Here is a 24,148-nt window from a genome sequence, read left to right on the forward strand (position 1 = left end):
GAGGTCTATTAGCTCCCAGTTTCATTAGCCTGTCAGAAATCCAAAGGTGGAAAAAGTATCTTCTAAAACTGAGAGCCATAGAACCTGTTGGTTAAACACTTCAAAACCCTATAAAAAAAAAAAAAAAATCGATCTCTAATTGATTGAAAGTGTTTGATACTCTGATGATTGATTGATAACTTGTTGATTGATTGTTTAAATTACAAGTTTATGCATGTTCAAAGGTTTTAAACTCGTTTTATAAAACCCTAATCTACAAAAACCTAACAACCGTTTTTGGCCATGTTTATGGCATAAACCTATTCGATTTTCTTCATGTTTAATAAGCTTGTTGCAGCTTATTTGATTGTTGATTCTCTTGCTTGAAACACTTGATTGAATAAACTAAGAAAATCAACCCTAAATTCTAAGCTTGATTCACGATTTTGTAATCTTCAAAATCGTAAGTCATAATGCTTAAACCCTAGTCCTTTTCACGTGATTTCTTTGTTGTCCTTGTGAAATTATTAAAACCATCGACCACAGATCCTATAGATCTCGAAATCACATCCAAAATATGTTTTCCAAACCGTTAAAACCCTAGATAAAACCCTAATCATATTCGGCTCCCCTAGGGTTCCTCCTAAACCGCCTAAAACCGGCTAAACCTGGTTCTCATTAACCGAAATTATATTCGGCTTTAACCAATTAAATCACAGCTATTAAACCGACATCATGTTCGGGGTAACTAAAACCATACCCTTTAAAATTTACTATTTCCGAGAAAGTTCCCTCTAATAGAAAGTTTCCTCATATAAAAACTTTCCTCATATAGAAATTTTCCTGACATAGAAACTTTCCTCATTTATAAAATTACCCAAATTAGAAACTTTCCAAATTTAGAAACTTTCCTAAAATAGAAATATTCTCAAAATAGAAAGTTTCATCATCAGCATTCAAAATTTTCTCAAAACAATCCCTAACAAAATCAATCTCATGTTTCAGATGTCAAACATTCAGAAATGTGAATTCGAGGTCCTTCACGTCTCCGGGGATAACTACCTCGAGTGGGCCCTAGACATGCGCTTGTTCCTCACATCGAAAGAACTCGATGCGTGTATTACCGACAGTAACACCGCATCCCGTAAGGGACAGTCTCAGGCGATATGTCACATACGCCATCATCTGGCCCCGAGCCTTAAGCAGCAATATCTCACTCTTGAGAATCCACTTGAATTGTGGCAAGCGCTGAAAAAGCGATATGACCATCAGAAAATGGTCCAGTTGCCTCAGGCAGATTTTGACTGGAAGAACCTTCGGTTCCAGGACTACAAATCCGTAGATGATTACAACAACGAACTCTTTCGTCTTGTTGCCATCCGGAAACTCTGTGGCGAGGATGTGACAGATAATGATCTCCTCGAGAAAACATTATCCACATTCAGCACAGAGAATGTTGTGCTCCAACAACAATACCGTGCAATGAAACACACATTGTACGAAGACTTGTTGTCCTGTCTTCTCCTCGCTGAGAAGAATAACCAGCTGCTTATGAGGAACAGCGCTATGAGGCCCCCGGGATCGGCTCCTGTCCCAGCTTCTCGTCAAGAGTCCTACCATGTTCAACCCGATAGATCCTCAGATCACCGCCGTGGACGTGGTAATGGACGTGGTAATGGCCGAGGACATGGACGTGGAAGACGTGGACGCGGACATGGTCGTGGCAACCGACCTAACCTCAGTTATGGTCCTGGTCGTGGTCGAGGCATCACCAAGCCAACCCGCCACACCAACCCCGATCACTCTGCTTGTACCAGATGTGGGATGTTCAACCACCCAACAAAGCAATGTCGCACCCCCAAGATCCACTGCGATCTATACCAGAAGTACGGAAAAGCTCCTGCTGAAGCCAACATGACTCAGCCAGTCGATGCTGCTAACCTGGAAGGTGACGACCTCCTTGATGATGAGAACACCACAAACGAGCAGACCGACCCCATGGACTATGAAACAGCTGATCTCCTCGATTAATTCAATCATCTGAAACTCTGATACAATTTGATTTTGTTCTTTATTTTTTTCATTTTGGGATTTGTTTCATTTTTTTTTCCATTTGCCTTTATTCTCAGACACTGCTTTACTTTATGATTTATCACATTTTCTGAATTCCTCAATACTGAATTCTATCTTCTATTCATAATAAAGCACATGAGCAAATGGAAACCATAGTCGTAGATAGTGGATCCAGCCACACTATCTTAAGAAACAAAAGTTACTTCATAAACCTAACCTATCAAACCGCAAATATTAGCACCATCGCGGGTCCCTCAAACCTTATCGAAGGATATGGCCATGCCTATGTGTTGCTATCAAATGGCACACAACTTGAAATACCAGATGCTCTATATTCTCCTAGTTCGAAGAGAAATCTTCTGAGCTTCAAGGATATAAGACAGAATGGTTTCCACATAGAAACCCAAGGTCAAGGGAACAAAGAATCCCTCCTAGTCACTAAAACCGTAGACAGCCATAAACAAATCCTCGAAACCATACCCGCGCTCTCTACTGGACTTTACCATGCTAAAGTCAGTATGATTGAAGCTAATACCACTCTCAAAGCCCGGTTTACTGATTATACTATTTGGCACGACCGGCTCGGTCATCTCGGTGCAAATATGATGCGTAAACTAATTCAAAACTCTCAAGGGCATACCCTCAAAGAAAACCGAGCTTATCCTCAACACCTCATGTGCACAACTTGTTCTCAAGGCAAATTGATCACTCGGCCTTCACCAGTTAAAATCTCTAAACAAACACTTCATTTCCTAGAAAGAATCCAGGGCGATATCTGTGGACCTATACATCCATCTTCCGGACCATTCCGGTACTTCATGGTCCTTATAGACGCATCGACCCGTTGGTCATATGTTTGTCTCTTGTCCTCTCGGAACCAAGCCTTCGCTAGGTTCTTGGCCCAAATCATAAAATTGCGGGCCCATTTCCCTGACTTCCCACTAAAGACTATCCGCCTTGACAATGCTGGTGAATTTACCTCACAAGCGTTTAATGACTACTGTATGACCATGGGGGTAACCGTGGAACATCCTGTAGCACATGTCCATACTCAAAATGGATTGGCTGAATCATTCATTAAACGCATTCAATGGATAGCCCGACCATTACTCATGAGATCAAAGCTCCCGGCCTCAGCATGGGGACATGCAGTATTACATGCTGCTGAACTCATACGCATCCGGCCATCTAGTGAACACAAATATTCCCCATCCCAACTACTCTCGGGTCATGAGCCAGACATCTCCCATCTCAAAACATTTGGGTGTTCAGTATATGTACCCATTGCTCCACCACATCGAACCAAAATGGGACCTCAAAGAAGGATGGGAATATATGTTGGTTTTGACTCTCCCACCATCATAAGATATCTCAAGCCAACCACTGGAGATCTCTTCAAGGCCAGATATGCGGATTGCCAATTCGATGAATCGGTATATCCCTCTTTAGGTGGTGAGACAAACAAGCTGGTCAAAGATCTTTCATGGAATCAAACATCATTAAATTGGCAAGATCCTCGGACTCTAGAATGTGATTCAGAGATCCAAAAGATTATTCATTATCAAAAGCTAGCTAATCAATTGCCAGATTCCTTTGCTGACCCGACCAAAGTAACCAAATCGTACATCCCAGCTTGTAATGCACCAGTACGAATAGCTGTCCCAACGGGACAGACCCAAGTTGCTACAGAGTCTGCACCACGTCTCAAACGGGGCAGACCTCTCGGTTCCAAAGATAAGAATCCCCGGAAATCAAAGAAAGGTGCAATAACCGAAACCGGGATTCCTGCAATATCAGACATAGCCGCGGTTGAGACTCAATCTAATGAACCCTCAATGGAAGTTCGGGACGCCGAATCTCCAGGTTCAGAAGATAACAATGAGATCTCCATCAATTACAATATGTCCGGAATACAATGGAATCGAAAAGAAGTCGACTTAAATGCACTCTTTGCATACAAAGTAGCACTTGATGTTGCGCTCACGCAAGAGGATCTAGAACCCACGTCAATAACACAGTGTACACATCGAACAGATTGGCTAAAATGGAAAGAAGCCATAAACGTGGAGTTAAAGAGTCTCAAACTCAGAAACGTGTTCGGTCCGATCATCCGGACCCCATCACACATCAAGCCAGTGGGCCACAAATGGGTCTTTGTGCGCAAAAGGAACGAACTCGGTGAAGTCGTTCGATACAAAGCACGGCTTGTAGCACAAGGATTCTCACAGAGACCCGGAATCGATTATGAGGAGACTTATTCTCCAGTGGTGGATGCAACAACATTCCGATTCCTCATAAGTCTGGCCATAAGAGAAAATCTTGATCTGCGGTTAATGGATGTTGTAACCGCATATCTCTATGGGCCCCTGGACAACGAAATATATATGAGACTCCCAGATGGCATTGAACTAAAAGACAAAAATGCATCTCGAGATTAATACTGCATCAGGCTGAACAAATCCTTGTATGGACTGAAACAAAGTGGGCGTATGTGGTACAACCGCCTCAGCGATTACCTCATCAAAGAAGGCTACAAAAATGACCCCATCAGTCCATGCATCTTCATCAAGAAGTACTCAAACAAAGGATTTGTAATCATAGCAGTATACGTGGATGATCTAAACATCCTCGGAACATCTGGTGAGATCTCCCAAACAGTCGACTGCTTAAAAGCAGAATTCGTAATGAAAGACCTAGGCAAAACAAAATACTGTTTGGGATTACAACTTGAGTACATCAAAGGAGGAATCCTTGTGCATCAATCGGCTTATATCGAAAAGGTACTCAAGCGATTTAATATGGACCAAGCTCATCCATTGACCAGCCCAATGGTAGTTAGAAGCTTAAGTGATGACCCTCTTGGTCCCAAAAAGGATGATGAAGAAATCCTTGGTCCTGAAAAGCCATACCTCAGTGCTGTAGGAGCGTTAATGTACCTGGCTAGTCACACTAGACCAGACATATGTTTCGCCGTGAACCTCCTCGCTCGATATAGTTCATCTCCAACTCAGAGGCACTGGAACGGTATAAAACATCTCCTAAGATACCTTCGAGGTACTCAAGACTTAGGACTCTTCTATACTAACCAAAATAAAGATGGGTTAGTCGGCTTCGCCGATGCAGGATATCTATCAGATCCGCACACTGCCAAGTCTCAAACTGGCTACGTTTTTACGCATGGAGGAACAGCCATCTCTTGGAGATCAATGAAGCAGACACTCACTGCCACTTCATCAAACCATGCTGAAATCCTAGCTATTCATGAGGCTAGTAGGGAATGCGTCTGGCTGCGCTCCATGACTCAGCACATCCGTAGAGATTGTGGTATGGACGAAGACACACAGCCCACGGTGATGTATGAAGACAACGCGGCATGCATAGCTCAGCTCAAGAAAGGATATATCAAAGGAGATCGGACGAAGCACATTCTACCGAAGTTCTTCTCAACCTCAGACTGGCAGAAGGACGGCACTCTCAGCGTTCAGCAGGTCCGATCCAGTGAGAATTCAGCTGACCTCTTCACCAAATCATTGCCTACTTCAACACACCGAAAGCTCGTCAAACAGATAGGAATGTATAGACTTAGAGATCTGCAGTGATGCTACAATCAGGGGGAGTAATGCATGTTGTACTCTTTTTCCTTCACCATGGTTTTGTCCCATTGGGTTTTTCCTGGTAGGGTTTTAATGAGGCAACATTCCCCAGCGCATTATCGAGATCCCGATTGAGTAGCTGACCCGGTTCACTCGTCCAAGGGGGAGTGTTATAACACATATCATATATGGACTCTTATACCGACCCATTAAGCCCATCAGGGCATTATACTTAACCTATATTCCCTATGTACTCTATATATACATTCCAGTGATTAATAAAGTTTCGAAGTTTTCACAAGAAAAGAAAAGAAGTCATGGTTTCTTTCTTTTTATGCCTTTTTTCTTGGTGCTCTTCTCAGCTAAGCATCTTTTCCTTTTTTACCCTTCTTTCTCTCTCTCACTACCTTTATTCTTAGCGCCTTTTGCTTTTTTCTTCCTTGTCATTGGAAGTGAAATTTCGCTTCTTTCCTTTCTTCTTCTTCCCATATCTCTATCTTCTCTCTCACTCTCTTCGTTTTTCGGATTTTGTCTATTCCCTTGATTCGCATTCTCTCTCGATTTCGGAAAGTCGAATTGCTTTCCCTTTTCTAATTTCTGGGTTTTGTTTCTCTACTCTCTTCCCGGAGAAAATTTCGTTTCTTTCCCGGGAAGTTCTTCCCTTTTCGTGTTTTTATTAACTTGTGGGTTTCTTCTCACGTTGTTTTGTTTTTCGTTTCACTGCTCAGTAATCAAACTGATTCAATCTCCGACATTTTGTTGTTGTGTTAAAAGCTCGAGTTTTTCTTTCTTTTGCTTCCCTTATAATCGAATTACTCTCAATTTGATCTCCACAGATGGGGCTCTGCCATGGAAAACCTATCGAACATCAATCGAAGAAGAGCCTCCCAATCTCTTCCAACGACACCGATGAGGAAGCACCTAAGCCATCGAAATCATCAGGGTTTCCGTTTTACAGCCCTAGCCCATTACCTAGCCTCTTCAAAACCTCACCTGCCGTATCCTCATCGAGCGTGAGCTCCACGCCACTTCGTATCTTCAAGCGACCTTTCCCACCTCCATCACCTGCAAAGCATATACGCGCTCTCCTCGCGCGTCGTCACGGTTCCATCAAGCCCAACGAAGCATCCATCCCTGAAGGCAGCGAGTGCGATGTTGGCCTCGACAAGAAATTTGGATTCTCCAAGCAGTTCGCTTCACACTACGAGATTGATGGTGAGGTGGGTCGAGGTCATTTTGGGTATACTTGCTCTGCTAAGGGGAAAAAAGGTAGCTTGAAAGGTCAAGATGTTGCTGTCAAAGTTATTCCCAAATCCAAGGTTCGTTAATGACTTTTTAATCTCTATACATTACTCGCTAGCTATTACCATGTGGTTATGCTTTAGTTTCCATTTGTCATTTGTCATGTGTAGTTCTTAGGCTTAGGCTTAGCTGGAACGATGACTTGTGCATTGGAGATTTAAGTTGTCTGCATTTATCCACTGTAGAAGTCCAATGCTGTCTAGTGTTACCTGTTGGTTGGATTTTGACTGTGCGAGACTGGACTAAGTGGACTTGTAATATCATCGTTTACTTTGTCAGAGCATCAGTAAAACAGAGTTTATCGAGTTATGTTTTGAAAAGCTCCTTTCTTGAATTACTGCTTAATGCCTTGATCTGGATACAATTATGATAAGAAATTATGTGTTCTCTAATATTGTGGATTCTATTTTCGGTAGATGACTACGGCAATTGCAATTGAGGATGTTAGAAGAGAGGTGAAGATATTGCGAGCTTTGACTGGTCACAAGAACCTAATCGAGTTCTATGACGCCTTTGAAGATGATGAAAATGTTTACATTGTCATGGAGTACGTATAAAAGTTGCTTCATAGATTACTTATTACCAACCTTTTGCATCTTTCAATTTAATGATTGAGATAAAAGTAATTACATTTATTTTCTTCTTTTGTGGCCAGGTTATGCAAAGGTGGTGAACTCTTGGATAAAATACTTCAAAGGTAACTGCTACATCATGTACATGATTCTGTCTTGTCTCTATTGTATCATGCTTTGACCGGTTTGAGTTTTCTTCGTTTGGGCTCATCAGGGGAGGCAAATACTCAGAAGAAGATGCTAAAAAAGTAATGGTTCAGATTCTTAGTGTAGTTGCATACTGTCATCTTCAAGGCGTGGTTCATCGCGATCTCAAACCCGAGGTAATAGAACCTAACCTTAACCCTGTTGTTTCAGTTTCCAGATTGTTCTCTCATCCTTAATGTTTCTTTCTCTTTGTTCGTTTTTGTTTTTATTTGCAGAATTTTCTATTCACCACAAAGGATGAGACTTCTCCTCTAAAAGCCATTGATTTTGGTCTCTCCGACTATGTCAGACCAGGTAAGCGATTTTAAAGGTTTCTCCTTTAAAAGCTTATCATGACGTTAGATGGAAAAGTTGACATTTTAGCTGTCTCTGCAGATGAGAGGTTGAATGACATTGTAGGAAGTGCTTATTACGTGGCTCCGGAAGTTTTACACCGTACATATGGAACTGAGGCAGACATGTGGAGTATTGGAGTAATTGCTTATATACTTCTCTGTGGTAGCCGACCCTTTTGGGCCCGGTCTGAATCTGGAATCTTCCGAGCTGTTCTTAAAGCAGAACCCAATTTCGAAGAAGCTCCTTGGCCATCTCTTTCACCTGACGCTGTAGATTTTGTTAAACGTTTGCTGAACAAAGATTACCGTAAGAGACTAACTGCTGCACAGGCCTTGTGTAAGTCTCCATAACCAACTTGATGCTTCTAGTTTGATAACATATGTCACATTATTCTGACTTTTAACATGTAGTTGAATGATTTTGTCTTATATCTCAGGCCATCCGTGGCTGGCTGGCTCACATGAATTAAAGATACCATCTGATATGATCACTTACAGGCTCGTAAAAGCATACATAATGTCGTCTTCTTTGAGGAAATCAGCTTTATCGGTGAGTTGGATTCTTCAGCTGTTACCATGAACCTCAGGCCTAATGGATGGAAAGTTGATAACGGTTTTTTTTCTTGGTTACAGGCTCTTGCCAAAACATTAACTGTACCACAACTCGCTTACTTGCGGGAGCAATTTAATTTGTTGGGGCCGAGCAAAAATGGATATATCTCGATGCAGAATTACAAAACAGTGAGTTTCTATCTCATTTCAACGCCTCTTCCTCATTCTGGCATCTTTCTGTTTTCTTACAGTATCATAACATATTGCAGGCAATCCTGAAGAGCTCGACAGAGGCTACAAAGGATTCAAGAGTCTTGGATTTTGTACACATGGTAAGGCAATGAGGACTAAGTCATATTCACTGTGAAAGGGTGGTCAACATGGTAAAATTGGTAATTAATTACTTTATGGATTGCAGATTAGCTGTCTTCAGTACAAGAAACTAGACTTTGAAGAGTTTTGCGCTTCGGCTTTAAGTGTTTATCAGCTAGAAGCAATGGAAACTTGGGAGCAACACGCACGCCGTGCATATGAGTTGTTTGAGAAAGATGGAAACAGAGTCATCATGATTGAGGAACTTGCATCGGTAGAACTTTTTGCCTTTTTTTCACACACGTAGAGATGTGAAATTATCGATGTCTTGTGTGGTTCTTGATGTGTTTTCGCAAATGTGTTTTGTTAACAGGAACTCGGACTCGGTCCGTCAGTCCCTGTTCAGGTTGTTCTTCAGGATTGGATAAGACATTCTGATGGCAAGCTTAGTTTCTTGGGTTTTGTCAGACTCTTACACGGCGTGTCCTCTCGGACATTGCAGAAAGCGTAGAGGAGCTTCTCTCCTTAACTCACACATCTACTTCTCCTTGGATCTTAAAGGGCCTGCCTTTAGGACAGGAACCTTACACCAAGTCTAAAGATTATGACCTTAAGGTAACCTGAAAGGAACTCGTAATAAAATAGGCTGTTGCAGAGAGCTACCACACTGTCAGATGAAGTTGCAGCCTAGGGATAGCTCTGGTTCGATCTGGGTTTCGTTTTGTTACGTTTCTTGCTAGTCCTTTTTTTGTCTGTTTGGTAAAGATTGAGTCTTTAAGATTTAAGAATGGTGTTGTACAGAAGAAGAAATACCCGAATCTCCATTAAAGATGGTCCCTTTCTACGTCCTTGTTCCAATGTTGTCCATCTATGGCTTTAGGCTAAGGGGCTTTCTTTCTCTTTTGTAATAAGAACACATCTCAGTAATCACCTTAACAAAGGTTTATGATGAACAAAAATCTTGGTTTACCAAATGAACCGAGCCTATAAAACCGAACTCTTCTAATTTCCGTTCGGTTCGAATAACCGGTTTGCTCAGGCGTTATGCGGCAAACTTTACGTGTCGAGCTCTAGCAGACCTTTAATGGCTGCCAAAGCAATATCTGAGCCATCTCTGGATCAGCTTAACGAATGTTGGGATCCGCCACGTCACTTCTGTCAGCTGCCGGAGACGCTTGACGTGACCGTTCTTCAGATCGGATCTTCTCTGTTTTACCGTCGCGAGAATTAGGATTCTTCTTCTTCTATCTTGGCATTGTTCACTCTTGAACACTTTAATGGCGACAATGAGTAAACCTCAAAGGACAAAACCCACTTCTGGATCTCAGCGTCTTGTTCTGTTATGTATAGCTGTCTTCGCATTCCTCCTCCTGCTCTCTTCGGTGATCTCTACCGGGAAATTGGATTTGCCGTATCAACAAACCCTAATCGATTATTTCGTAAGGTCTCCTCGCGGTAGGAGACAGCATACGTTGTCGGAGAAGTACTTGTATTGGGGAAACAGAATCGATTGTCCTGGAAAAAACTGTGAGACCTGTGCAGGCTTGGGTCACCAGGAATCTAGCCTGAGGTGTGCACTTGAAGAAGCCATGTTTCTCAACAGGTAACTGATCAGTCCTCTCTGGTTTCTTAATCAGAAATTGCAATTTCATGGGTAGATTACTAAAGCTGTGACATTGTCAAATTCTTCCTTTTTCTGACTAGAGTTCTACTGTGATGAAGATATAGTGAGATTGCTTTGGAAAATGCTGAAGCTTTATGGGGTTATTATTAGTGTGTTTGGTTTTTGGAAGATGGTCAATTCCATAACTCTGTAATTGCATTTGTTGCAGGACTTTTGTAATGCCTTCTGGAATGTGCATTAATCCGATACATAATAAGAAAGGTATACTCAATCGATCTGATAACAAAACTACAGAGGAAGGGTGAGTTTTGTGATCCGCTTGACTTGTTTGTTTTCTAGAGATAATGCATTCTCTTAACACAAGGGTCACTTTTGGATTTTTGTTAGTTGGGTTGGGAGCTCTTGTGCAATGGACTCCTTGTATGACATTGACCTCATATCTGAGAAGATACCGGTGATATTAGATGACTCCAAAACTTGGCATATTGTTCTATCCACAAGCATGAAGTTGGAAGAAAGAGGGATCGCGCATGTTTATGGAGTCCGTCGCCATAGGCTAACAGAGAGTCACTATTCAAAACTCTTGATCATTAACCGAACCGCAAGTCCTCTTGCATGGTAATCACTTCCTTTTATTCTTTTCGTTGGGGGTTTTCCAGGGAATTACATCTCTGAGATCAGATCATGATCAAGCTGTGTATAACTTAAATTTGGAAGTCGGTTCACAATAGTCAATTTTCTTATTCTCCTCTAAGCTATTTATAATCCCCTTTTTAACTCCTTTGAGATTGTTGATAATTTGGGTGTAGGTTCGTTGAGTGCAAAGATAGAGGCAATCGTAGTGCAGTCATGCTTCCTTATTCATTTCTCCCTAATATGGCAGCTGCAAATTTGAGAAATGCCGCAGAAAAGGTATCATGGGAAATGCTTCCTTTAATCAATATACAAGATATATATAATGGTGGCGATTTCTGAAAGAGCTCTTTCAAACTAAGCTTAGTGACCTACTGTTGTATACTCTGCATCTTGAGATGAAGCCTTTAAGCTTGAATAAGTTTTGGTGTTGTTCCAGATAAAAGCACAACTTGGTGACTATGATGCCATCCACGTTCGTCGAGGAGACAAATTGAAAACCAGAAAAGACAGGTTCGGAGTTGAAAGGATTCAGTTTCCTCATCTAGACAGAGATACGCGACCAGAGTTTATCCTTCACAGGATAGAGAAGCGGATCCCACCAGGGAGGACTCTTTTTATTGGTTCTAATGAGAGGACGCCTGGATTTTTCTCTCCTCTCGCTCTCAGGTGAATTACTCTTATCAGATCCTTAAAAGGTCTTCTTGGACTCATTTTTTTTAGATGTTTCGATCATAAATTAAGCTTATACGTATACATAGATTTTTATTTGTGAAATGTTGCCGGTTTTGCTTGTACTGCAGGTACAAACTGGCTTACTCATCGAATTTTAGCGAGATTCTGGATCCTATAATCAAGAATAACTACCAGTTATTCATGGTGGAGAGACTGGTAATGATGGGAGCCAAAACATTCTTCAAAACATTCAAAGAGTACGAAACGGATCTCACCTTAACTGATGATCCCAAAAAGAACAAGAACTGGGAAATACCAGTGTACACCATGGATGAAAGAAAAGAATCAGCAAGCTAAAGTTTGTGCCGTCGCAACGTCTCACTGCAAATCTACTAAAGCTGGTGCAGAGCTTAATCTTATCACTTCCCACTTTTTTGGAGTTAAAATCGAAATCAGTGTAGAGAGTTATTGAGGTTTTTCCTCGCTTCCTGGCGTTTCTTGTGTAAATGGGTTTTTATAAGAATAGATATGTAATAAGATCTGTGTTTTTTATAAGGTCTCGAAGTTTCAAATAGATACTTCTCAGTGTTTCTTTCAACTCGCAAATCTGTGCTACATAACCTACGCACTTAGTCCTAAACTACGAACAGAAAGAGAGAACTTAGGTCAGATCTTTGGCCGGATCATACATGGTGAGACAAGTTGGCTTCAAAGGTTAGTCCAACGGCAGAAGAATTCACCTATTGTGAGTTGTTTCGGAATCTGGAATCAACTATGTTTCTGATTCTTCCCATTCAGAGTAAAGCCTTTTTTCAATTAGTGGGATTGTGCTTCAAGAAGGATGTTTGTGGCGGCATTGACATCGTTTCTGGCGTGCACGAGCGCCTGTCTCGCTGCATTTCTGTCAAATCCCATCGATACCAATGTAGCTATGGCTTCCTCAGATGGTTCAGCACCTGACACCATTGGAGCTGGCTGAGATCTCTGTAAAACGAAGAGGCTTTTTAAATAACAGTAAGAGTTTGGCCAAAGAGGCAAAACGGACGTTACTGAGAGAAAGAAAGGAAGAGACTTGCCTCTGCTCGGCGACCTGTGTTGGGTGATATAGTTCCAACGATGTTCCTGCTTGGTGCTGGAGGAGGAGAATTACCGAAGGATGGCAAAGAAAGGCGGGAAAAGAACGAAGCGACAAACTCGGGGAACTGTATGTGTTCAGAAATAAATTTCAAAGTTAATCTAGTGACATTGGAAAACTAAGGAGCCAGCAATTTGACACAGAGAGAAATAATGTGCGTTTATTTCTGCAAAAGGGATAGAAAAGTATAACCTTTGCCTTGCGGATGCCGAGGATGTTCAAACGATACAAGGAACCAGCAATTATGCCGCAAATTCCAGGAAAGATGGATCTTTTCCAAGAAGACAGTAGAAGCTGCAAAAATGAAAACCGAGAAGATTCTCAATCTAAGAGAAAGGACGCTACTCGTACAACAAGAATCATACAAATTACACTAATGGCACTGTTTACCTGGACTCCTGCAAGATATATGAATGACTTATCAGAGAAGTTGACACCAAATACTCGAAACCTCGTTGAAACTGGGATGTCCAAGTAGAAGGGTATAAACGAAGCAAATATTAGGCCATATGGTCCAGAGGTCAGTAGGTTGGCTGTGGTATCTGCAAAAACAAACAGTAGATAGTTAGTAAATCGATACAAGTTACCACCTATTCCTTAGTGAAGTTATGTTTTACAAATGTGTAAAATCCGTAGCAGAAACACATAAAACAAAAACCAAACCCCAAGTACTAAAAGGAAAATATCCTGTAAAGATCTCCATGAGAATTATAGGGAAGAAAAAAAATGGATGGATATTGAAACCAAAAAAGATTGTCGCAGTATCGTAATCTAAACATATTTCATAAGACGCCATATAATAATTTATATCACCACAGTCCTTCTTTGTACATTGTTCCCCCCTTAGTTTTTGTAGGAATGGTAACAAAGCTAATTTAAGCGAACCAACAAGGCAACAACAATCCTTATAGTAACCTGAATTAGTGCCATCATTGCAAATCCTAACTAATGAACCAAAGAGGTCGACTTTTAAGAGGCTGTTTGAAATAGAATGTTGGGTACCTTTAAGCAGTGATAACAAGATGACCTCTAGTAGTAGAGATACAGTCCCCGAGAAAAATATAAAAGCCTGCAGAAGGAACACTCACAAATTAACCTTTTGTAAGCAAAATAAAATACTGGAATTTACAAAAACTCCAAGGAACTATCACCAGTCAACCTTTCTAGTTACCACTATGCCAAGAATATAACCTTTCTAGTTACCACTATGCCAAGAATAACAAGAAACGGAGAAGGCATGGAAAATATATTCTACCAGGAAAAGAGAGAGTCAAGCTACGAGTATTACTTACCGAGTACTTATTTGAGCCAATCTGTCTCTCAAAAACCCGGAAGTAGTATAGCAAATACAATCCGAACATCAATTCTGGTGTGGAGGAGAACGCAAAGGTCGACATGATCAACTTCCATATCCGAAACTTCTCAAAAATATCCTGCAAAGAAGTTCGAAATAACTTATGAATCCTAAACCGAGAAACTAGAATCAAAGATCTTTCAGGTGCCAGGTCACACTTGCATACACAAACAGATGAATCAGAATGCAAGCCATCAAATTACTTAGCACTTGACAGTAGAACAATTAAAGCTTAAACCTGCTAAAGCGAATCATCTATTATTCAGAGCCGCACGACTGACTAAAAATCGAAGTAGAAGCTCATAAATTGATGATGGATGCAACCCACGATTGCACAAATGGATGCGTACAAGCTACATTGACTAAACCCTATAAACTAAAAATCATTTCTTGTGCCATTGTTGTGTATCTTCAAAACAGTAAAGGCAATGCCACACTAAGTAACGAAAACGGACCGAGAATCGGATCCTAGCTCAAATCCATAAAACGCAAACAAAGCTACAAAGACGACTAAGAAATCCACAATCCAAACACACCTGGTAAGACAAACCGAGCTTGGAAGAACGGCCCCGGATCCCGAAGAACACAGTGAAAAGGGCGCTGGTGATGACGAAGGCTTTCGTTACCGGAGCATTATCTGCAACGTCGACAAATTCAATTACTTAGGAATCAAAAATCAGGAAACAGCACGAGCGGGGAAATCCAGGAGAAAAAAATTGATCAAGCGAGTGGTGGTTTCGATACGTACGGAAACCGGAGGGACCGCCGTTCATCTTCGTCCGGTGAAGAGAAGGCGGCAATCGGTGAGCAAATTCGTCACGGATCAATCTGGAATCCGAGATCGATGCAACAACCTTCTGATCTTCTTTTCTCAGAAGGGTGTTTGCAGGAATTGAATTCAATATTTCAAATTCAATCAATTCAGAAATTATATCACTATTATTATTAAATTTTTTTTTTTTGGGTCGAACATTAAATCATTATTTCAATTTCGCTTTTTAGTTGGCAAAATAAAACAACTCATCAAGTGACCAATAATAAATTACACAGAATTTAAAAAATATCAAGAGAATAATCCAGAAGCTTTTTTATTGGTTAAGACAAAATTGTAATCCGAAAAATATTTGTATAACAAAAACTCCAATTTGTTGTGTTTTAAATTTTAAAAAGTAATTTATTAGACAAAATGCGGAAAATGTTGGATATTTATTTCATCATAGTTACTGTACCCACGATTTTACAGCTTTTTTTTTTGTTTGACACAAATTTATTTTTACGAATATTAGAGAAAGAAATTTAACTGTTCAATTATTTTTTTCGATTTAAAGTTAATTGGTGAAACCCTAAATCTTGTAAAATTAATTGTTTGACCACTTATAAAATCTCACAACTAAAGTTAACTTAAGAGCTTTCACCTAACAAATCTGACGTTATACGACTACAAGAAGAATTCATCTCAAGATGCTTTTGAAACTTGAAAGTAACATGAATCTGAACCTCTAGTGGTTTTATTTTGATAAATTAATAGCGGTAAACTGAAAGAGAACTATCTGCACAAGAATTCAAACTCAAGTGGTCTCAAAACATGGTTTACTAAACATAATTATTACAAACCTGGAGTTAATCGTTATCAAGGGCTTTGGTATGAGTACAAAAAGGAGATGCCACCAAGGCCCTTAGATAGAGAAGGAGACAAGAAGAGTTTGAGAATAGTTTACCAAAGAGGTTCAAAGACCTAACCCTACAGTGCGTCCGTCTCTCCTCCTTAACCCTGCTGTGTACTGCTTCTCTAGGTCCATTTGCAACTCTTTCTGCTTCTCGACTTGGACTTCGTTCGGGTTCTGCTCTTGATTTACCATACTCCCTTTCACACCCTACAATGATGCACCAACGCAACCTCAGACTCTGAAAATGTGTTAGTATTACTTTATACACAACAACCAATTCTATGCATTTTTTTTAAACAAAACTGTGGACTCATGCCCTATAGTATGATGATGATGATCACTAGTGATGTAGAGAACAATTCAATGGTAGCGAAACAAGTAAGTAGGCGAAGAAGGATGGGATTTACCATGAGTTTGTTGAACTTTTCTTGTCGTTCCCGGTCACCAATTAGTGCACTATCCCAACGATGAGCAGGCTGGTTCTAAGGAATAAAAAAGAAAAAGAAAAAATGGATTATCTCACTCTAGGTAGATTTACACATCCAAGTGTCATTACGATACCTCTTCTGTAGCCGTGCTTTTCTTCTTTCCCCACAATAACTTCTTCTTCTGATCTGTGGTCAGGTAACCCGTTCCAACAAGGTTTTTATTCACTGTTCATCAAGGGAAAACAGTTAGGTAAGAAGTACGCAAAAGCAGACGAGATAGACTTTAGTGTAAGCATTTTCGTTAGAAAAAGATTTTTCAAGATGAAGCGCGAGTCCAATCAAATATTCCAGATGGCAAGATCATATGTATATAAAACCAGCAAGAAATCACTAAAATGGTGAGGACCAAGAGATGAGTAGAAAAAACAGGAAAGTTTAGAAAATTATAATAACAGCATACCTAATTCAGCTGCCTGCATAGCTGCAACTTTTGCAGCATTAACATCACCAGAAACTTCCGCCTCTTTTGGATGAGATTGCAGTGTCACGCCTTGATTCCCAGCACCGATGGCTGGCGTCTTTAAGCTTGATGTCTGTTTCTCTTCTGCTGAAACACTATAACTTAGAGCATGGAGCTATAAAACACAGAACGGAAGTACTTGAAAACGACTTACCATTAGTATTGCCACGGGTAAACTTCTCTGAAATGAAACCCTTCAGTTTCTTAGAATGTGTATCTCTATTCTCAGTTGCAAAATTACCATCCGAACGGTTTCTTGGGGATTTGACATGAACATCCTTCTCCTTGTCAATCTCAGGGTCCTCGTGTTCCTTTTCATCACGGGATTTGCGGTCACCAAAACTCCAGCGGGAACCTCTTTTCACATAATCCTTCTCTTTATCCTCCACTCCAGAGTCTGCGTGTCTCCTACCAGATACCGCTCTATCAGATGACAAATCTTCACCTTTTTCGTTACTATTGATTCTATGTCCAGAGTTGCTATACTTATCACGAGAATGTCTGTCAGAATCATTTCTTGACCTGCTATGCTCAGTCTCTCCTCTTCTATGGTCAAAATGATGCCCACCCTTTGAATCGCGGCTAGATCGAGGTGCATCTCTCTCACGTCTCTTGTACTCATCGCGCTTAGATCTGTAGTTATCATCTCTAGAGTGCCTATCATGTCTATGTGAATCAACACCGCCTCTACCGTAGCGACTGCGTTCAGTATCCCGTCTATCGTTTTCCCTCGCAAAACCTGGTTCAGAATTTTTCCTAATATCTCCTCTAGAGTGCTTTGAATTAGGGCTCTGATTACGTTCAGGACTTCCTACAAAACAAGAACAAACAATTCTAAAATGAGCTATGGCTAGAACTAAAAGAGGACGAGGAATCGAAACGCTGCATGTTTAGTGACTTCAGAAACTGAATCCTTAGCTCAAAAACACCGGAAACCACCACTAAAATGCACAATATTCATGATCAATCGAAAACAAAAACACCTAATCGTCGTTCATAGAAAACCCATTACCTAAAATGCTCCAACTAACACTAATCAATTACGCTAATGTTACAGTCTATAGTAAGCTATTAAGAATTTTAAGGATGCGAAAACTAACCATCAGATGAAGATGATCCATCGTCAGCCAAAGCTCGGCGACGATACTTTCTGCTAGACCCGTCGTTGGATTGCTTTCGAAAAGCGGCCGAGGAATCACCACCATCCTGCGGCGGTGAGTTTAGTTCGGCGTCCATGGAGCTTAGCACCTAACAAAATGATTCGATTTTCAGAAATCAACGCAAGGAAATGTGTCCTAATGGTATCAAGTTATCTAGATGTAGGTAAATAGTAATGATTTCAACGAAGATTTAAAGAGCATGGCTGCAATTCAACAGGAAGCTCGCTCACCGTCGCGAATTCTATCACTCGTGGAGTTTCAGACAGGAATTTCCAGCAAAATTACAAGATTAAGAGATCGAATCGAAAACACAAGAAGATGGGTTGATCAAAGGATTCCGGATGATTTGACAATCTTCAATTTACGTGTGTGATTCTCTGCATCCCAACAAAGTATCCCACCATTTTCCTGGAAAACAAAAGTTAGGGTTCGAGGAAGATATTTTCTTCTCGGTGGGATTCTTTTCACAAATCCGGTGAAGGCGGTGAGCCACATTGGACCAATAAAGCCCATTTAGCAGTTATAATGCTTGGTTTTGGGTCGGATGGGCTGATGTCTCGAGACAAAAGTTTTTTTTGTCTTTTTTTTTCAGCAATCAGCATGATACAAAACCTTATTATGAAAAGTTTCAAATTGTTATATAGCTTTATTTTCTCTAATTGTAGGAAAACAAAACATCATTTGTTGACCAAAACCACAGTGATATAAAAAACCTTAAACCAAAACAAGAGTTGTAACTTGTTTGAGTGAACATTCAATTTTGAGTATTAAAAACAACATATAGGTTTTGTTTTTTTTACATTCATCCAAAAAAGAATCAAGTTTAGGTACACGCATCTGTGTTTCAATAATAAAAAAAAATAAAGGCACACGCATCAATTGTAAAACTGTTAATTTTGACTCTTTCATACTCGACATGCTTGCATTGGCCCAACATGATAACTCCTTCAAGGATGAATTTTTGTCATCTACTCATAAACATTTTTGTCCATCTATCACGGACATTTGTCTAATGTCTTGCAAAAAAAAAAAGCTGACACATAATTGCGAATCTAGTTTTACTGTTGGACCATGTTATCTAATTATAAACTTAGAACTTAAAGATGTATGCGAGTGTTCTTGCAAATATAGCTCGAATATGTTTTTAGTCTAATAGATTTTAATTTGCTAACATTTTTTTTTGGTATAACTTTAACGGCTGTGAATAGATAACAATCGGAAAATTTTAATTAACTAATTAAGATACGGCAAAGATTGTAATTTGGGCTATTGTTAACGAGTAAGCGCAGTAAAAAACTACGAGCTAGGTGTTACGGATATATGACCGGCGTACGTATGATTTTGATAATAATACTAATATAGAACGACGTTGATTTTCAGAAATCCAACTTTTTTCTACCAGTTTCTGCAACTTTCTAAAACTTGTCTACGTCGAATGTGAACATGATTTATATTTTTTCAATTTCAATATACAATCGAATTTACACCTTGAGGGAAAGGAAAAAAAGGAACCAACAACAACATTTGGTCCATTTTTCTCTACAAGGAAACAAAAGTCGCTTGGAACCGTTTACTTGGAAGTCAATACACGTGCTCACTGCCCTCCCAGATTCATCCACGTCTAATATTTATTTATTAATTGCAATTGTTTTATTCACCAATCACCCAAACAGTTTGTTTTTCTTGATTTCGTACAAGCAAATAAGAAAATACCAATAAATTAACGATGGTTGATAAAACAGCTATACAAAAATGCAAAATATAAACATAGAATCGAGTTTGAGTCTCCTGTAAACAACATGATGTAATTAGAATGATGCATCTTTAAGCCTTGAAGAGTAAGCTCCAATATATCTGAATTTCTCAATTACCAAAAAGGAAAAATGGTCCCTAAAAAAAATGGTCCCTATCTATTTGGATAGTTCGCTACTTCTAAGCATCTGAAAATCTCTTTTAATGCTAACAAATCCTTAAAGTTGAATTATGTAATTAAGTGATCAAGTTGCCGTTAGCTGTGAAGAAAATAAATAAAAGTGATAATCAAGTAAACTTGTAAGAAAAAAAAAAGGTATATTAATAACAATAAAGTATGGGGAAGAAGATATAGTTTCGTGATACTTTCTCTTACAACTTTATTCGACAACGAGATAAGTAGAGTAATTAATAAATTGTCAGGAGAACTGGAAAGGAGTGTCTACATACACGTGACTTGACTTTCCTTTGAAGATCTATATATTAAAAGATGCTTATCATATCCTCTTGAAGCCGACTAATAAGCGTTTGACAACTTTTTTCTTTTCCAATAAATCAAATATATTGACTTTCTAATATGTAATCGTTTAGTTTTATGATCTTATCATCCAGATATCCAGTATCCACCACCGTAAATCACACGTTAATCAAAGATTGTATGGAGAAAAAGGATCCCACACTAGTTAAAGACGTTTTGATTAATTAGGATCTTAAATTATCCTTAGATTTATTCAGAGTGATAGTGAGACCACGCTGCCGCTACTTGCTTTCTTTCCACTTGCCAACGTGGACCCCTCGCTTTTTTCCTTCATCTTGATTTTCCATATTTCAATTTAATTTAAATTTTTGTTGTAGTACTATAGTACTACTACACTGGATTTCTACTCTCTTTTTTTTGTTTTCGCTAAATAAATAACTACACTTTATTTTAAACAGATTTTTTTTTTAAAATACCTCTATCCAAAAAAATAACTACGTTTTACATGTCTAAATAGTATCAATCAAGAATTTTTTTTTTTTGTAAATAGAAAACACAAACATATAAAAAAGTGATACGCATTTTAAGTTAACAATTTTTGTTTTTGTTAAGGGATATTCTATTGAAAAGCACCAATTTACAGGCTTGAAAAATGCAGACATAAAAACAAAACTAGCAGGAACTAGCTGATCGAATTACAAATAATTGGCGTTTTAAGTTTTGAAAAACTGTAAAATATTATGTAAACATGCAAAGTCGAATACAAACACTTGTTTTCTAATTACAACGAAATGTAAGAATTTGTAATATATATATATATATTTTTTGTGTGTTTAATGTTTCATTTAAAATCTAAAACTGGTAATTATAATACTACGTATGCATAGTATACGAAAAATTTGAACTTTTACATCTAAAACAATAATGGTTTTACGTAGTAACTAGTAACAACTAGTAATTAAATAGTAAGTATTAAAGCGTAAGAACAATCGAAAAGTCATGGTGTCTCCTATTCTCGAATCTGATTGACTTATTGATTATTGAAGAGCAAACGAATCTGTACAAAAAAGAAAAAAAAAGCTTCTCCAATCACACGGATGCGGTGGTTCTTTTCCAAAAAAGCTATCAATTTCTTCATTTCCATGACCGGTAACGTGACGTCATCTCGTATGATACAGGGTGACGTCATAAAAGACGTCATCTTTTGGATCTAGCGGTATTTAACGTGGAGGAGCTTTTAACGAGCAGCCGCCGGCTCGCCTTGATCACCACTCAACGATTTCTTCTTCCTCCTCACGCGGCTATTTACGCGCGTGAGTACACGCATCAGTCTCCAAGTATAGATATTTCGAACACTTTCCACCTATCGGAGGGCACGTGAGGTGCACACGCCGTCATCTAAAAATTCGTTTGTTTCCTCTTCTCCACAAACCCTTCTTCCTTCCTTCCTATTAATTTCCACTCTCCTTCCAAAAAGAAAAAAAAACTTTTTTTTGTTGGTTTTAAAGAAAAAAAAAAATCTTGTATATATATATTGAAGCTAGAGAATAATAATTAAAATAAACAAAAGACACAACACAGCATCAGGATTCTCTCACCGGAAACACACAAAATGGAGTCATCATCGTCATCAACGTTTCTCACTACCACAAGCTTAGACCAGAGGAAACCGTCTCCGGTTTCGAGAAAACCACCAAAGCAAAAGAAGAAGATGACTTCAAGTTCAACGAACAAACCCATCAAAGTGCGTTACATATCAAACCCCATGAGAGTCAAAACTTGTGCTTCCAAGTTCAGGGAGCTTGTACAAGAGCTCACCGGCCAAGACGCCGTCGATCTTGAACCGGAGCCCGCCGTGTTTTCTTCCCCATCCCCTGTCTCCGACCACAGCCCTCCTTCTCCGCCGCCGGAGAATCTTGCGCCACGTGTTCTTCATCAGGAGCCGTTCGATGATCGGGTGCCTGATTATTACGAGCCTTTGGATGGGGAAGAGATGTTTTTTCCTCAAATGTCGGCAGGTTTTTCTGGCTTTTTTTCGAATGGGTTTTACAATGTGAATGACTTTGGAAGAATCGATTCTATGTGAAATCTTTGGACTTCGTTTACATCAAGTACATATATAAATTATGAAATAGATACTTGAATTTAACAAAAACTAAATGATAGATGGATCTATATAAATTACTAGGGTTTATGGAGCGAGTTGTATGGGTTAAGTCCTCTTGTGAAAAGTTTTGAATGGATCTTTCGATATGCTTTATTTCTTAATTCATTTTTGATAAGCTTGTGTTGCCTTTTCATCAAAACTTCTGTATACTGATATATGAACCATACTCATCATCATCTATAGTTTTTATTTTAATTAAGAAACAAGTCGTAATCTATAGTCAACGTCTAATCATCAATTATTTATTTATTGAACTGTAAATTTTATAGCAAAATAAATGCAGGTTACAAAAATTACATACTAAATAAATTCAGTTTTCACTCTCATGATAGCGCAAACTAGAGAGAAACCAAAAGAGAGATTATACTATAATTACAAACAAGTTATACAACCGAAACAAAAAAAATTCAAGGAGAGAGACAGTTTGAGTCCAGTTCCGAGGAAGGAAGTGAGAGTAACGTATTGTGCGGTTGATAGACTCCTCAGCCAAGTTAACATAATCAATTTTTTTCTAAGAATATTCGAGAGTTTCGTTCACGCCAAACGGCATATATTGTTGTTTGAAGATATGGCTTAATTATATCTTAGTAGGAGTTAAATTCTTTCCAGTAGGAGAGTGCAAGTTCCAGTCAGAGAATTAAAGTAAAATTACCGGTGATTGTGGTTGAACTGCATTTGCAAATTGTAACCAAATTTCCAAAGAATTGGCTGTGTGATTCCTCTCCTGTCAAACAGAGGATGCAAGAGTCTCGACTCTGGATCGAGACCTTCTGTATCACTGTGAGACTTTATAGAGAAATAACAATGATCATATATGAACTGGGGTCTTCTGTTCGATATATACTTATAACGCTTATGCCTTATGGGAAAGTACACATGATATGATATATGTTTATCATATTAATTAAGTATTAACCAATATTGTTTCATCACCTTAGAATGACACTTTCGCAAAATTCAATTCATCAGTACTATATATAAAGTACATCAAATGTTAATAAATTTACTGAACACTGCACGTAGTAGATGCATAATATTCGTTGTAACTTTTTTCTAAGAACATTTATTGTATATCAATTCTAATGTATATCACGTTTTATGAAAAGCAGTGTATTTTAGCGTATACACGACGTATATGGATACGTATCTTTTCGGCTTGCTAGGCTAAAAAATCGTCAAGATGTGCATTGGTCGCCTGGTCGGCTCTTCAGTATTTGTTAATTACCAAATCTTCTAATCCACGTAAAGTCTAGAAACTAAAACTTGCCAACATATGATAATATCTGGTTATTAAGGCGTAAATCACTCATGAGTCATGACTCTGGCACTTCGAAAGGGAAGACAGGGTTAGAAGGGGAAGGTTTGCAGTTGAAGTTTCTCTTGTTGAGAGCCGAGAGTTAAATAGATTGAATGTTGTTTGTTTGTTCCTTAATGCATTTTGTGGTTCTCTTTTGTTCTAGAGTCATGAGGCTGTGTTTGATCGCTATGAGATCATTGATCCAATCAATATGACATTGTGAGTCTATCAATTGTGGTTTCTTAATTATCAGTACTTGATAAGAATTCTGATTTGTGTTGGTTAACAGAAACAATCAATGATTTAGGTCCAACCATAAACAGTGAGAATACG

At 39.1% G+C, this 24,148-nt stretch overlaps 5 protein-coding genes across 8 annotated transcripts; 3 read left to right on the forward strand and 2 right to left on the reverse strand.

The window, feature by feature from the left end:
- Window positions 1-6,481: 6,481 nt before the first annotated feature.
- On the forward strand, window positions 6,482-9,882 carry LOC18019928 (CDPK-related kinase 7). The gene is made up of 11 exons (XM_006402888.2): window positions 6,482-6,964; window positions 7,364-7,494; window positions 7,603-7,644; window positions 7,734-7,842; window positions 7,942-8,020; window positions 8,102-8,398; window positions 8,499-8,611; window positions 8,695-8,802; window positions 8,883-8,945; window positions 9,032-9,199; window positions 9,299-9,882. The coding sequence occupies exons 1-11, from the start codon at window positions 6,482-6,484 to the stop codon at window positions 9,434-9,436; spliced, it is 1,731 nt and encodes a 576-aa protein (XP_006402951.1). The 3' UTR covers window positions 9,437-9,882.
- A 138-nt stretch (window positions 9,883-10,020) lies between these two features.
- LOC18019929 lies at window positions 10,021-12,429 on the forward strand. Its single transcript, XM_006402891.2, has 6 exons — window positions 10,021-10,528; window positions 10,758-10,850; window positions 10,937-11,167; window positions 11,359-11,461; window positions 11,622-11,851; window positions 11,986-12,429. The coding sequence occupies exons 1-6, from the start codon at window positions 10,203-10,205 to the stop codon at window positions 12,212-12,214; spliced, it is 1,212 nt and encodes a 403-aa protein (XP_006402954.1). The 5' UTR covers window positions 10,021-10,202; the 3' UTR covers window positions 12,215-12,429.
- Window positions 12,387-15,229, reverse strand: LOC18019931 (rhomboid-like protein 20). Its single transcript, XM_006402890.2, has 8 exons — window positions 15,095-15,229; window positions 14,883-14,983; window positions 14,285-14,425; window positions 13,995-14,061; window positions 13,383-13,534; window positions 13,185-13,286; window positions 12,934-13,059; window positions 12,387-12,841 (listed from the first exon to the last, which is right to left on the reverse strand). Exons 1-8 carry the CDS (start codon window positions 15,117-15,119, stop codon window positions 12,674-12,676), a joined length of 882 nt encoding a protein of 293 aa, XP_006402953.1. The 5' UTR covers window positions 15,120-15,229; the 3' UTR covers window positions 12,387-12,673.
- Window positions 15,230-15,914: 685 nt separating this feature from the next.
- LOC18019930 (putative uncharacterized protein DDB_G0281733) lies at window positions 15,915-18,586 on the reverse strand. 4 transcript variants are annotated; one of them, XM_006402893.2, is made up of 7 exons: window positions 18,352-18,586; window positions 18,062-18,209; window positions 17,116-17,772; window positions 16,902-17,045; window positions 16,575-16,666; window positions 16,421-16,495; window positions 15,915-16,251 (listed from the first exon to the last, which is right to left on the reverse strand). In XM_006402893.2, exons 2-7 carry the CDS (start codon window positions 18,195-18,197, stop codon window positions 15,967-15,969), a joined length of 1,389 nt encoding a protein of 462 aa, XP_006402956.1. In that variant the 5' UTR covers window positions 18,198-18,209; window positions 18,352-18,586; the 3' UTR covers window positions 15,915-15,966. The 4 variants fall into 4 exon arrangements, with proteins under 4 accessions (XP_006402956.1, XP_006402957.1, XP_006402955.1 ...); XM_006402894.2 differs by having other exon boundaries at window positions 16,902-17,048; XM_006402892.2 differs by having other exon boundaries at window positions 15,920-16,220.
- Window positions 18,587-21,888: 3,302 nt separating this feature from the next.
- LOC18019932 (sigma factor binding protein 1, chloroplastic) lies at window positions 21,889-22,756 on the forward strand. The gene has a single exon (XM_006402895.2). It carries the CDS (start codon window positions 21,964-21,966, stop codon window positions 22,435-22,437), a length of 474 nt encoding a protein of 157 aa, XP_006402958.1. The 5' UTR covers window positions 21,889-21,963; the 3' UTR covers window positions 22,438-22,756.
- Window positions 22,757-24,148: the final 1,392 nt, after the last annotated feature.

This window comes from Eutrema salsugineum, unplaced genomic scaffold, assembly GCF_000478725.1.
Source record: "Eutrema salsugineum unplaced genomic scaffold, Eutsalg1_0 scaffold_19, whole genome shotgun sequence".
Lineage (NCBI taxonomy): Eukaryota > Viridiplantae > Streptophyta > Magnoliopsida > Brassicales > Brassicaceae > Eutrema > Eutrema salsugineum.

Bases quoted from the DNA above. Each gene is read 5' to 3' on its own strand.
- LOC18019932 (XM_006402895.2), top strand. From the start codon at position 21,964: ATGGAGTCATCATCGTCATCAACGTTTCTCACTACCACAAGCTTAGAC.
- LOC18019930 (XM_006402894.2), bottom strand. From the start codon at position 18,197: ATGGACGCCGAACTAAACTCACCGCCGCAGGATGGTGGTGATTCCTCG. The intron at 17,773-18,061 runs GTTAGTTTTCGC...CTTGTTTTGTAG, and splicing joins TGGATCATCTTCATCTGATG to GAAGTCCTGAACGTAATCAG. The intron at 16,252-16,420 runs GTAAATCCCATC...ACACATTTTCAG, and splicing joins AAAAGTTCAACAAACTCATG to AGTCTGAGGTTGCGTTGGTG.
- LOC18019931 (XM_006402890.2), bottom strand. From the start codon at position 15,119: ATGAACGGCGGTCCCTCCGGTTTCC. The intron at 14,984-15,094 runs GTACGTATCGAA...TCGACGTTGCAG, and splicing joins CGGCGGTCCCTCCGGTTTCC to ATAATGCTCCGGTAACGAAA. The intron at 14,062-14,284 runs GTAAGTAATACT...TTCCTTCTGCAG, and splicing joins TTGGCTCAAATAAGTACTCG to GCTTTTATATTTTTCTCGGG.
- LOC18019929 (XM_006402891.2), top strand. From the start codon at position 10,203: ATGGCGACAATGAGTAAACCTCAAAGGACAAAACCCACTTCTGGATCT. The intron at 10,851-10,936 runs GTGAGTTTTGTG...GATTTTTGTTAG, and splicing joins AACAAAACTACAGAGGAAGG to TTGGGTTGGGAGCTCTTGTG. The intron at 11,852-11,985 runs GTGAATTACTCT...CTTGTACTGCAG, and splicing joins TTCTCTCCTCTCGCTCTCAG to GTACAAACTGGCTTACTCAT.
- LOC18019928 (XM_006402888.2), top strand. From the start codon at position 6,482: ATGGGGCTCTGCCATGGAAAACCTATCGAACATCAATCGAAGAAGAGC. The intron at 7,843-7,941 runs GTAATAGAACCT...TTTTATTTGCAG, and splicing joins ATCGCGATCTCAAACCCGAG to AATTTTCTATTCACCACAAA. The intron at 8,946-9,031 runs GTAAGGCAATGA...TATGGATTGCAG, and splicing joins TCTTGGATTTTGTACACATG to ATTAGCTGTCTTCAGTACAA.